At 39.7% G+C, this 13957-nt stretch overlaps 1 protein-coding gene across 2 annotated transcripts in view; it reads left to right on the top strand.

Moving 5' to 3' along the window:
- Positions 1-13957, top strand: part of frem2a (FRAS1 related extracellular matrix 2a) — a 49342-nt gene that overhangs the window by 27574 nt on the left and 7811 nt on the right. For both annotated transcript variants that reach the window (XM_026328598.1, XM_026328597.1), the window contains exons 5-13: positions 3852-3977; positions 5080-5331; positions 9613-9762; positions 9890-10099; positions 10712-10909; positions 11298-11462; positions 11682-11864; positions 12977-13107; positions 13564-13722. In XM_026328598.1, the coding sequence (XP_026184383.1) occupies positions 3852-3977; positions 5080-5331; positions 9613-9762; positions 9890-10099; positions 10712-10909; positions 11298-11462; positions 11682-11864; positions 12977-13107; positions 13564-13722 (1574 nt within the window). The remainder of the gene's footprint in view (positions 1-3851; positions 3978-5079; positions 5332-9612; positions 9763-9889; positions 10100-10711; positions 10910-11297; positions 11463-11681; positions 11865-12976; positions 13108-13563; positions 13723-13957) is intronic.

The following is a 13957-nucleotide window of genomic DNA, read 5'->3' as shown; positions in this document are numbered from 1 at the left end:
TGCACATTTTGGCTGAATACTTTTAGAGAGCTTTCTATCAATTAAAAAATTATTTCAATAGCTATGTCTACAAATTATTTCAGAGCAGATTAGCCAATTAAATGTAATCAAAAGTCATCTATAAAACGGTGCCCAGTGTTTTCTGCACAGAGTTCATAAATGAGACTGACTTGACTATTCAAACACATTGTTATTAAGTGCTCCTTCATATAAAGATGAATTTATTCTATTTATTTTGTAAATTTACATTTTCTTTTGTAAATATACTGTCTGTTATAACAAATGGAAATTAAATATAAAATATAAATTAATGAAAAAAAACTCAAATACATGGAAAACAAAGGCATCACTTTACCCACCTGAAAAGACAAATATGATTGCAAAACGTAGTGAAGTTTCTGAAATTTATAATGCACATTACACAAAATCCAAAGCTCCACATCCAGTGTTTCTATTACAAAGCTGAGAAAAACCTTACCTTTCTTCATCTGGCAAAACATTTTACCACCTATCACATTTGTTGTGTGAAGCATTAGTCAACGTGGCACACACATATTGAGGAATTGTCAATATAAACACTGTCTATGGTAGATATGTCAAATCTGCCCTCAGGCAAGGAGGAGAAGTGCAGTTTTGACAAGACAGCCAGCAGAGCTTTGTTATGATGTTTGTTGTTTCACTGGAGTTTCACTGTGAGCAGTGCTTACTTCCTAAAGCCCAATAACACAACATAGCAGCATAATTAGATTTAGTTATGTATTTATTTGTTATTATCAAACAGGCCAAATTTGATCTTTCATATATGATACGATGTATTCCCTAGCCCTTACCATAAACATAACCATCACAACTAAATGCCTAACCCCATCCTCTACCCTGATCCTTATCTGAACCTAGTTCTGATGTGAACTAGGTTTAGTTCTAAACCCTCAAAAAGCCATTCAAATTTGTGTCACAAAGTCCTCACTCTCACTGCATAAAACGTAACCTGATCCTCATAATATATAGCCATACAGGTATAGGTACACACACACACACACACACACACACACACACACTCGCATGCATGCACACATGCACACACACACACACACACATAAAACTTCAATCTTTCCCTTCGCCATTTTCACCTCCCTTGTTCTTTGTGTCTTTGTCTGCAAATTGAAATGTTAATGGAATATTGAGTAGTGCGACAAACTGGCTGCTCTGCTCCATCGAGGCCTGATTTACTCTTCTGCAGCTTTTACATTCAGTTTTTTGTATGCATTACTTCCCTCACCAATACAACTTTTAGGTAATTATAGATGTGCAACAAAGATGGAAAAACTGATGCTTCCATTATACGGACGTACAACAGCTGCTTTCATCTCTCTCTCATTTGTCTTCTTGTTTTCTCTCTTTCACTATGTCTTGATCTGCCTCTCTGCCCCTGACATTCATCCTCTTCAATCTATCCTCCCCTGTGGGTTAATTATGGTGTGTGTGCAGGCTAAGGGCTGGTTTGTTTTCTGTCATCTCCAGGGATTGTCTAATGTGACAGAGACGTGCCACTCTGTAGTCTAATGGGCCAGTGAAGCTTTAGCTATGCCTGTGGTGTTAGCTGTACTCCAACTTCTTTCTTTAATGATGAAAATGGGCTTTGTTTTGTTCTTCTGGTCAGCCTGGAGATTCTCTCCTTAGAGGCCATGTCAGCTAGCCAGCTCTGCATGAGGGGAGCAGATTGCTAATCTTTAACCAAAAGTGTTCCAAAATTAAGAAGTGCATAACAAGCTGAGTTTGTCTTCACTCCATGGACAGTCTCTGTTTGTGCTAATGCCTGGAGCTCTTCTCTGTTGTTTTGTTTTTCTTCTAGTTGTATCAGTGCCTGCTCTCTTCTGTGTCAGCCTGTTGCTGCTTTGATTACAGCAGGCTTGTCCTGTTCTGCATTCGCCTGTGGTCACCCACTCTCCCGGCTGCAGCGAACAGAACTTTGTTTAATTACAGAGTGTGATAGCCTGGCTTTTCTCCTGCAAAACTTTATGACTGTCTTTCATATATTATCCATGAATAGTGCTGACTGAAGCTGAAGATGGTACCCTGCTGTTTGACTGTTTGCTGCAAGCAGTTCCAGCATCTTGCCACAGTCAGTGATATCAGTCTTGCTTCCTTTACAGTGAGCATGTTCTAAATCAGTAAAGCTGCTGCATTTTGCATCAAGGTCATTTCGCTAAATGATGAAGAATCATTTTCTCTGTAGCAATTTTTTTTTCTTTAGCGTGAAACCATAGCAGCAGCTGCAGTCAAGCACATTTTTGGGTAGTGGTAGGTGCTTTGTCTCAGTTAGGGTAGAAACTCTGGACTAATGTAAAGCACAGCGTGGTGACATGGTGTCGCATTGTGTTTAGTTACATAGTTACAATTGTTACATTTTAGCTACATAATGCACAACTATCACAAAAAGAAGGAGACAGCAGAAAAGAAAATACCCCTGCACCTATTAGATATTTATGAAATTAACAATGTAGAAATTCAATCAAGTTCAGCTATTCTCTCTGCTAACACCCTCTCTAAAAGCATGTGTTTTTTTGCCCCCATGAATGTTTTACAATAGCGGTGTGTTTTGCACTTGACCAATTAGGCTGAAAGTTTGCATTTCTAGATCCTGGGTGGATTTAGAGGCACTAGAAGGGCAAAGAGGTATGTGGAATGTGAATAGAAAGCCAGTGTGCACTATACAGTGGGTGTGGAAAAAGAAGTAAAAAAAAAAAAAAAAAATCAGTGTATACTGGGATGTGTCTATGTGCGAAATAGGTAAGCAGTAGACCCTAATCCTCAGCTATGAGTCCCTATGCCCCCCTGGGGAGTGACAGATTGTGGACAACAACAGAAAGGAGAAATATAGGAGAATGGAGAAGATAGAGAGGACTGAGAACAATTTAGTGAAAGTTACTGTAAGAGAAGAGAAATATTTGACCCCCTATGGTGCATAGAATTGTCTTATGTTTATGACTTCATCCCAAGAATCAGTTGTTGCTGTCTTTTTATGCTGTGAGTTGACTCAAGCATACAAATCAGCCCCCCTCCCTCGTTTTTTTCATGCTCTAGTGCTTGTCATTTTTTATGCAAGTTTTTGTTGCACAAGCAAGCCACAAGTGTCTTGCAGTCCCCATCGTTCATTCACTCATTCATTCACTCACTCAGATGAAGGGGGAACAAACTCACAAGAAGATCTAGGACGAGCTGAAGCTCAGTCCAATCTGTTAGTATTTTTATTGGTCCCTGTGCGTCTGTGGAAAACAGCCCCAACAGTTATTGCTTCTATAATGCCAGTAAGTTCCTTTCTTTGATAGATGATGCTTTCATTGGCTCTAAGTCTCTCTCTCAATCACACACTCCTCTCAGAGATGAAGAAAGAAAGAAAGGAAGAAAGGAAGAAAGAATAAAAGGAAGAAAGGAAGAAAGGAAGGAAGAAAGAAAACGAGAGAGATTTTTTGGCTGACCCCTCTATGTATAGTGCAGTTGAAGTGTGTATCTCCCACCTGATTCACTCTGTCGGATGGACTGAGAGGCTTGCATGAGTAATTGTCTGCGACACACTAAGCAGTAGGAAAAAAAGTTCCAGAGGGGTCTCTTTGAAGAGCACCTCTGGTTGCATCAAACCAAAAGCTGTGATGGAGAGTTATTTTTGAATATGAATAAGCACACTGCAGGACCACCACTTCAATAGATCTGAATATAAAAAATCTATGGCTTCCTAATGCAGAGCCAGAACAAAAGTTTCTGTCAGCCCTTGATGGCCTAATGTAATGTGGATTTTTATACAAATCATTACCCTCTTCTCACTTTCCCCACTTATTTTCTCTTCCAAACAGAGTCGACTGTGTTCTTCCCTGAACAGATCCACACAGTGGAAGAAGATGTTGGGGAGCTTTTCATCCCAGTGCACCGCAGTGGCGACATTAGCCAGGAACTCATGGTGGTCTGCTACACACAGCATGGTATTCACTGGTCTTTTCTCACCTCATCTAACTCGTTTGCCTTCGGTGTACTCTGCCTGCCGGCCTGTCAGCTGGTTTTGGGGGTCATAATAAACATATCAAATGTAGAAGTCTGTTATTTTAAGGCTCATTGCATAACCTTTGACTCATATTCTCACCTGTATAATAAAAGGTATCAAAGGAAACACCTAGTTTTATGTTTCTCAGATAGTCATAATTGAAACCATGATCCAGTTCAATTGCTGTGAATCCATGCATTACTGATGTGAACACACCACAACAGCAGACAGCACTAATCTTACTTTTAAGAGGCCTGTCAATCAATTTGAGTGTGATACCGTAGCATGTTTCAGTCTTTTCTCTGGTTCTTTTTGGTAAGGCCTACTCTTCTGTTCATATGAGGATTTAATGTTGCTGAACATAACATTAAACTGTGATGTTAATATATTAACATGTATGGTGGAACGCTGGGTGCACCTTATCTACCTGTCCTGCTTGACAGTGCCAGTGAGGTCTGTTTAAAACACAGTGAGTGGCAGCTAGCACCCCATTTGCATTTTCAGAAATAAAAAGCAGAATAAGCTCAGTAGTATCATAGTTAACCTTCAGCTCCTTATTCGCGTCTGGTTGGCTAGTAATGTGTGTGTAGGTACAGATTTTAGCCTGTCAAATCCCATGGAATACATTTAAACAGATCATGACACGATAATGTATTCACTCATTAGTCTAATGAAGGTGCTATTAAATGTCGAGAGGCTAAAGCGGCTACAACACAGGATTCAATTCGAGACCCTAGAGGGTGGTCTGTTCCCATTGTGCTCTGACATTAAAAGTGAAACACTGACTGACCTGATGGGCTTGCTGTAATTAAAGGTCAACTTTCACAAGCTATAATGACTATTTTATGAGTCTTCATTTTATTAAGCTGAAAGTGGAAAATGCATTTCATTGAGAGCTCATTGGACTCATATTTTCTTATGTCTTATATGATTTATTTTAATTATGTATCGTGTATATGTTTTTTTGGGGGGGGCATTTTACATATTTTGATTATTTAAACTCCTCATACCTGTTGCTGTCCTCACCTCTCTTGACTCTGAAGGGTCTGCCTCAGGGACAATTCCCACGACTGTCCTGTCTTACTCGGACTACATCTCCCGTCCAGAGGATCACAGCAGCATCCTTCGCTTTGACAAGGGTGAGAGGGAGAAGCAGTGTCGCGTGATGATCATTGACGACTCTCTGTATGAGGGAGAAGAAAGCTTTAACATCACTCTGTCAATGCCTGTTGGGGGGCGTCTGGGAATGCACTACCCCACCACTAAAGTCAACATCTTAGAAGATATGGATGATGGTAAGGCATGCTGTGCTGATAATTATGTTTGTCTGTATATCTGCCAGTCCGTTTATTTTCATGCTCACTCAGTTGCTTACTTCTCCCTTGTTTCTACATCCAGTGATCTTTCCATGAAAAATTTTAGTAATTGTATTGACTTTAAAACTTTAAAGCCTTAAAATCAATCTCTGGATAAGCACTTTTCCCTTCAAATGCGATGTACCCAAATCACACGGCTGAGATGTTGGAATGAACTTTGCAAAGGGCATTTTGTCTCCAAAGAGAGGCTGAGAAGATTTAATTTATTTCTGCTCAGAGTGTCTGTGCGTGGCTTTAAGGTTAACCCTTGTGTGGCGTTCATATTTTTGTTATTCAGCCAGTGTTCGTGGGTCTGGTGACCTGCTGCATTGTTGGGTTTTTAGGCAAGGCAAGTTTATTTGTATATCACTATTCATACACAGAGTAATTCAAAGTGCTTTACAGAAATAAAAGACAAGTTAAAAGTACATATGCAAGATAGATGCAAGATGCAGATTTTAGCTGCATAAAACTGAAACGCTGCTTCTAATGCATAATCAAACAGTTTTATGTTAAAATACTCAACAAGCAATTTAAATATATATATACATAGTTAATATTTGCCCTTTACCTTTCCTAGAACACATACAAGGTGGTGTTGAGGTACCTAGGCTAAGAACGTTGGAAACATTAGGATGGAATCAAACTCACGTCTCACAGTCATTCAAAGTGTTTTTAATTACAGTCAAGACTCATGCAGAAGTCCAGTGGGATTGCATTATCACACAGGTCCCTGGTCTGCTTTCATTGTGTTTCAACATTGTACAGGCAAAGCGGATTACATCTTCAGAAAGGCAGTGAAATGTATAGAAGAGTTATCTGGGGACAGACAAGCCTGCTGGAAAATATCTATTCAAACCTAGAGGGGTTCTCCACCATCTCAGCAGTGCAGCAGAGACTTTACATCCTCAAGGCCATGCAGACAGTGTCAAGGAAGCATTTCCTGTCCTTGTGCGCTCTGTAGCTGTCACATTAGTAACGAGTCCATAGAGAAAATTAGCTACAACAAGCCCATGACTGTATAAATTAAAATCAAGTGAAATAAGCTTTCTAAATAACATAATCACATTATAGTGTTAAGTCTACGTGTGAAGTGATCAGGGATTCTCTCATAAATTATAAGGTTTTCCTTAAGCATTAGGTCTAGGCCGAGGAAGAGCTATTGTAATCATTGTCACTTTTTGTCACTGAATTTTCTAATATATTTATATCTCTCATTATAGTCACTCTTTCCTTTGGTCTTAATTTGTTTGTATCAAGAAGAATAGTGTCAGAGAGGACTTGTCAGACTATTGCTAGAGTACACTCTGGGATAAATAAAGTGGTGACGACTTACATTTGAGAACTCATTTAGGGATACAAACAATCGTGCCAAATTGAATATGTGTGAGTGTGGAGGCATCTGGGGGCTGATTAACAAGAATGCACGACACGCTGCTGTCTGACTGTTAGAAAATTGTCAGAAGACTTCAGTTGTGGTGCTGAGTTCAAAGCAATGGAAATGTGTTTGTAAAAACCCAACTCCAGTGAGAGATGATGTGTCATTTTTAGCCTCACGGAGTATAATATACGTCTGCTGGTGCTCTAATACCTGCACCCAGGCAGTCAGCCTCCTTCACTTTAGCGCAGTCTCAACTTGCCAGGGAAAACCTTACGACATTACGTGTTTACTTGTGTGTGGTTGCCTGCATCTACTGTTTTTATTTATTGCTATGTCTACACACAAGTTGTGTTGACCTCAAACTCTGCATGAAAGATAAGTGGGAAGAAAACCGCTTGATCAATTTTAAGTGTGACTGCTGGTACTCTCTCTAGCCCCATTTTTCCTTCCCCTAGGTCAAAGTCAAGTTCAGCCTGCTTTTCTCCTTCCATCTATTTCTCCACTACGACCACTCTCTTCCCTCTATCTTACTTCTACATGCTTGCTCTCACCACTTCAGGTGAAAAAAAGGCCCTGGGTGTCTGCTAGATTTAGTACTTTATCAGATTAAGCTCTACAGTACCTGTCTCCCTGAGTGTTGCGCTCCGCATGGCTGCACACTCTGACTCAAAGTGAGTGTTGTCATCTCCTTGTACCCTGCCAAGGAGAGAGGACACTCAGGCTCTCTCAGTTGGGTGTATATGGCCACAGCTGAATTTGTAGAATTGTAGATTAGCTGGGAGTATTTCTTGGAAGACAGTCCTTCATTTCAATATTAGAACCAGCTTACTGTTGGTCACACTGCTGATTTGTATGTTATGCCGATGTAGATAAAACTTGGGAATATTTTCCGTTTAAGGGGTAGATTGCAACAGACTTAGAACATGTTTCTTTCACCTGTTGTCTAATAATTTATGATGCCGTATGTATGAGCTGTAACCCTTTGTGCTCATGAGAAGTTTATATTTTGTAAAGAATAAGCACCTTAGTTTCCAGGGTAATCTTCACAGACAAATTATGTGTTTTTCCAAAACCATTTTTTAAAGGACAGCTGAGAATGCACGATAAACTGTATTTAAAGGTGCACTGTCACACAAATGACTATAGACACCCACACATAGTAATTATCACAATTTGGCTTCACACCTTCCCCAGCCCTCGCAAACACTTAAGAGTGCTAAACCACAGACATGGCCCCAGAGGGGAAAAACGATGCAGTTCGTTCTCATCAGTCATCACTCAATTCCCTCTCGTGGTGTCAGCAATTTGTCATCCCCAGGCAGAGTCAGGATGTGTGAATGCAGACATGTATGTTAACATTCGATCAGAAGGATTCTGCTCTCAGCATAACAGGAATGTGTGACAGATAGTTTCCATTTAATATCTACAATATGCTGCATTCCCACTATTATTGTTGCAGCATGTTAAAAGATAATGCTAATAATTGTGGCAGATATTTTTATCCCACCTACACACTTTGTAAATGTTTTGTTTTTAATGCTTGCAAAATCCCAAATTATAGCTACATTATGAACCAACACTATATATGTCAGGTGAAGCAGGAGGCAGGATGGGGTGGGGAGGGGAGGGTTGTGGGGGGGGTGTTAAGGCTGCACTTGATAAATAACACTTCAGCACTTGTTGACCTGAACTGTCAGTTATTCTGTGAATGTAACTACAGTCATTCTTCTCAGTCCCTTAGTTATTTACACTATGTTTGACTTCTGTCATCTGTCCCAGTTAAATGATATAAATAAAATATGAAAGTTCATATGTCAATAAAGTGAGCTCCAGTAAAAATGTTCTCCAGACTGCAGAAGTGTTTGATCATTACACACAAAAAAAAATAGTGCACATATGCTATTTTTGAACCATATGTCAGAATATAAGACACGAGCTGAGTGAGCGAGATTGGCAGCGTAAAATGGAGACAGGCCTTGTCTTCTGCCAGTTTTTTTGGACTTCACGGGGGGGAGGGTTGAAAGAGATGAAGCCATCAAATACACATTGGACGGCCTCCACTTTGCTGCCTCAGGAAACAATGCCAGTTCAAATACGCCTTTGAGCAGTCAAGGGGGGCGCTTTCTGTCTGTCTCACCATCACTAGAACACGTTCAGACACTCACACATAACACACACACACACACACACACACACACACACATACACACTAAAACACAGATCTTGTTTTTATAACTGCATCTTTTTTTGTTGAAAGTATTTAGTAGATCCTGAATGGCAAAAATGAGGTTGGATGAGAAGCCAGGAAAGGTCGAAAGGTCACACTTCCTTGCAGTTTAATGTCAAACTAATGGACTGTCACTGTTTGACCTCTGTGTCTGGCTACTGCTTAACAAATGAATTGTATCAGAGTGCAGGTGGCTGCTGACAGGTCTGCTGTTACCAAAGGTGCATGCAAGGACAAAAAACAAGTAACATTAACACTAAAAAACAGGAAAGTAACAAACCTGCTATATGAACTCAGCTGCAAGGATGGACCATATGAGATTAAAGGCCATTCAAAGATTTTGCCACTGTCAAATATTAATTTGATATTGCATTAGAGTTAGGGTTTAAAGCAACATGAGAGCAACTATTATCAAAAAAAGAGTGTTTATTATGTTAGACAGTCTGTAAATGTGTGGCAGGAGAGCAAACACAGTGCAGCAACAGCAAACAATAAGGACAGGAATCACAAGCTGAAAAAACAGGGAAACTGTGAACTTGGTGTAGAATAAACAAGATTAGAAAAGAATTACTGGTAATGTAATTATATTCTCTTTGTTTCTTTTGCACTCCAGCTCCACTATTTTACTTTGGAGATGTGGAGTATCATGTGGATGAGAGTGATGGATATGTGGACGTTAAAGTTTGGAGGACGGGGACTGATCTGTCCAAGATTGGCTCCGTCACCGTTCGTTCTCGTAAGTCTGAGGCTGTCTCTGCAGAAGGTAAGATTCTGGCCAGTGCTGCTTATAGCTGGTTAGCAATGCCATGTCTCTGCGTTGTCTGCATCTACTCGACTCTAATTTTTTAATTTTTTTCCTGACCTTTCATCCCACTCTGTTCTTCTTTCAGCCGGTACTGACTATGTGGGCATTAGTCGGAACCTGGACTTTGCCCCAGGTGTCAGCAGGCAGACGTTCAGGGTTACCATTCTGGATGACCTGGGACAGCCAGAGCTGGAGGGGCCTGAAAGCTTTGAGTTGGTCTTACGTATGCCGGTGAACGGCAATCTGGGAGAACCTGGGAAGACTACAGTTGTAATCAATGACTCCATATCTGACTGTAATTAAAAATATTTTACTATATATTTTCTCACATAAAACATTGTTTTTGTAGCCAGTCAGCTGCATTGATCAAGGGCTGGCAATGTCAGTGTGTGAGTCTGCCTATAGCCCAGTGCAGGCAGTTTTTACAGACATCGGAGCCTATTGATTCGGTGATCCCCTGACTTGACCAGTTATCCCAGCTGGGTTTTTTTTTTTTTGTTCTTTTTTTACTTTTAGTGAAATATCTTAACACTTATTGGATGAATTGCCATAGCAAAGATTTCTATGGTGTCCAGAAGTTAAATCCTAATGAGGTCGTCCCCGGGTATTTCCTCTGGTGGCACCAGAAGAAATACATATCTTTCCTATCTTGTCATGACACCTTCTTTGCACTTAAATTTAGCTGCTTTACTAAACAATGAATTTGTAAGGTTTCCTTTCATATTTATTCTAGTTTCACATCATTCATTACCGATGTTAAGTAAGAAAAAAGCTTGTTTTGACAGCTCTCTTTGTGATTTGCTTTTTATAATTACTTCAGTCAGGTAAACAGTTTCCCACACAGCACTGGAGATATTATTACTGTCTTTGTCACATATTATGATTGAATTCTTCTATTGGTTGACAGTGCCAAAGGTCCAGTTTCGTGATCCAGTGTACACCGGAGAGGAGAGTGATGGACAGATCTCAGCAACACTGTACCGCAGTGGCGATATCAGACACAAATCCACTGTTCGCTGTTACACCCGACAGGGCTCTGCACAGGTCTCCCTTGACTTTGATGAACGACCCAACACAGATGCATCGATCGTCACTTTCTTACCAGGTACTTCAGTAATCACACAGGTACATCACATGTTTCTCTCTCTCTTTTTTTAAAATAGTCTTGTGAATTGACACTTTTAGTTTTTTTGTCACACATTTTCTACATCATCAACATCGGTGCTTTGCAGATAAGACAAGAGCTTGGCATTTTAACTATGTTCTACACATTACCTACTGTGCAGTCATTTTTGATGTGTTACTTTTTCAAAACATGTTTTAACAGCCTCCAAAAAGTCAAGATGAACTGAACAAGCGGTGAAATAGTTATATAAATAAGACGTGTTATCCTGTAAAAAGAAAAAAAAATCACTGCAGAACTTATCTTATCCTTTTTTCCATCTCAAATTTTTTGACAAGTCCCATGATAACCATTTTGCTGTATGCTCTAGGCGAGGTAGAGAAGCCGTGTGTTCTGTCACTGGTGGATGACACACTCTTCGAAGAAGGAGAAGAGCTGCGGTTGGTCTTAGGGAACCCGAAAAGTGACTCACAGTTTGGTGCATCAGTGGGAGCTCTGAATGAGACGCTGGTGAAAATCAAGGACACAGCTGACAGTAAGTGACATTAGGAGAAGAGACAGGGCAAAGCAAAGCCAGGAAAATTATGCTAAATAAAAAATAAGTTGCAGAATTGTTTGTTTATCTAAATACAGTTTAGGTTTATGAACGTGAAACAGTAAAGCAGTAAACAATATATTTAAACATATATGTTTTTTTATTTGTAAAAAGTCATTGACATTTTATTACAGCTTTGTCCTTTTCTGTGCACTATAGAGCCCATCATCCGTTTTTTGGAAACCAAGGTCAGTGTTAGTGAACCGAAGGAGGCCGGCACCGTGGCAACTGTGAGGGTCCCTGTGGTTCGAGTGGGTGACACATCAAAGGTGTCAGTGGTCCGTGTTCACACTAAGGATGGGTCAGCTGTTTCAGGAGAAGACTACTACCCTGTGTCTCAAGGTAAGCCTTACACATACCTCTTAGAATTAAAAGTACACTCAAATGTGGATGAGCGTGCGGATGCATCTAAATTCTAAAAAAATCCCCAGCGTCATTTGCATCAAGAAAATTGTTGCAGCTCTTTTAAAAGATGTTAATTGCATATGTCTAATGACGTAAAACATCTTAAAAACCTTTTTATATACTTTGACGTATTCATTGTTAACTCTGACTTTCTGTTGTCTTCTTTTTCTTCTTTCTCATTAGAAAATATGATGCAAATCATTCAGGAATCCACTCATCAGTATGTCACCCCACTAGGGGTCAAAGATTATGAGGACATATTTACTTGTCCTGAATGGCCTGCAGCAGCTAACAATAGAAGCTTTAACAAGTGTGAAACAGCACGGTGCATAGGAGTGTTAAACTAATGAAAGTAGACATAGTAGACATAGTAGGCATAGGGATTTACATGGGTGATGGCATTGATTTTTAACTTTATCCCAAATAGGGAAAGGTAATTTCTTTAATAGTCTGTGCAGGGTCATGTAGTGTTTAACTGAATTCCAGTATTTTTTTAAGCTTTGTCAGCAATGTGAAATCTTCTTCTCTGTCCAGTGAACCTTTCTTAGCTTATTCAAGGTTTGAAATATTTATATGAATACATTCAGTCTGTTTAAATTATACCTGTCAACCCACAGTTTAAATAGTGCAAACTTACCAGCAGTTTTGAATCATACAGTGTTGAATTTCTAATTCTACACAATATTTTCTCAGTGCAGCACATTTCTAGTGCAAAGCTTTATTACTTGCCTTGCAAGGAAATTAGTGACCTTTGGCACTATTCACATTGAAATCTGCATTAGCTAAACGATAGGTTCCTTTGAAGCAATAAAACAAAAGGCTATTGTGAGACGTATTTTTGTTGAAAAGTAATCTCACAGAAAAGATAGAAACCTGATGTTGTCTGACAATTTTTATCACCACAAACAATTTGCCAGAAACATCGATGCATTACACTTGCACTGATGATCTCTCTGTGTGTATTGTATTAATGTACCGTTAAACAACTACATTTAAACTGCTTTGTCTGGTGTCCATGTGTGTCTGTGTGTGTGTTTGTGTCTGCCCAGATATTGAGTTCAGACAGGGGGATAAGGAACATGTGGCGGAGGTGGAGGTGCTGTTTGATGGTGTCAGAGAGATGAGGGAAGCCTTCACTCTCCATCTGAAGCCTGATGAAAACATGGTGGCTGAAACTCAGGTCAGGAATATGTTAATGGATAACCATCACACAAAAATCACACAAAATCCAAACTGTAATAAAAGTAAAGAGATAAAAAGCTTTCTTTATTCTTTATGATCTAATTTGACCCATATTTTTCCAGGTCAGTTCCACTGAGAACATGGATCTCTCATACAAGTGTATCCCAGCACAGACAACAGCAGCACTTTACTGTAGTTGCAGCCAAAACAGTGATGAAAACATTTCATAGTAAATAATAGATGATCTAAAAAAAAAAAAAAAAAAAAAAAAAAGCAAGAGCAAGCCTGAAGAGAAAAGGGAGAGAGAAATGAGAGAAGAGTAAAAAGAGAAGCCAAGAATCAACCATGACTATGGGATTGTAAACTGTGTTCATCTCGCTCATGATGTTTTGATTCACAAACAGCACTGTGTCAGCAGTTCTAATTAATCTTAAACATTATTTTTCTGGAACAGGTAACTAAAGTGATAGTTTACATCGAGGAAACCAACAGCATGGCTGATGTCACCTTTCCCTCCCTGCCTCATGTTGTGTCGCTGCTCCATTACGACAATGTCGCCAGGACACCAGACACCGTCCACCCACCAGCCGGCTACCCCGTCATCTGTGTCACAGTGAGTTAAGCAGAATAATCAGTAAAAAGACATTAATTATTTGGAGATATTTTTGGAATCAAACTGACTTACTTGCTTTACATAAACTCTACATGGGAAACTGTAAAATCATGTGTTGTTTTACTAGAATGGATTGAAGGGACCTAATCAGGACCTATACCCTCTAGGAGTGGAAGGCACATTGATATCCCTCAGGACTTATACTTTTCCTCAGCCAAAGTTAAACTGTCCTTCC

Source organism: Mastacembelus armatus, chromosome 14, assembly GCF_900324485.2.
Source record: "Mastacembelus armatus chromosome 14, fMasArm1.2, whole genome shotgun sequence".
NCBI lineage: Eukaryota > Metazoa > Chordata > Actinopteri > Synbranchiformes > Mastacembelidae > Mastacembelus > Mastacembelus armatus.
This window is presented reverse-complemented; position numbering and strand designations above follow the sequence as displayed.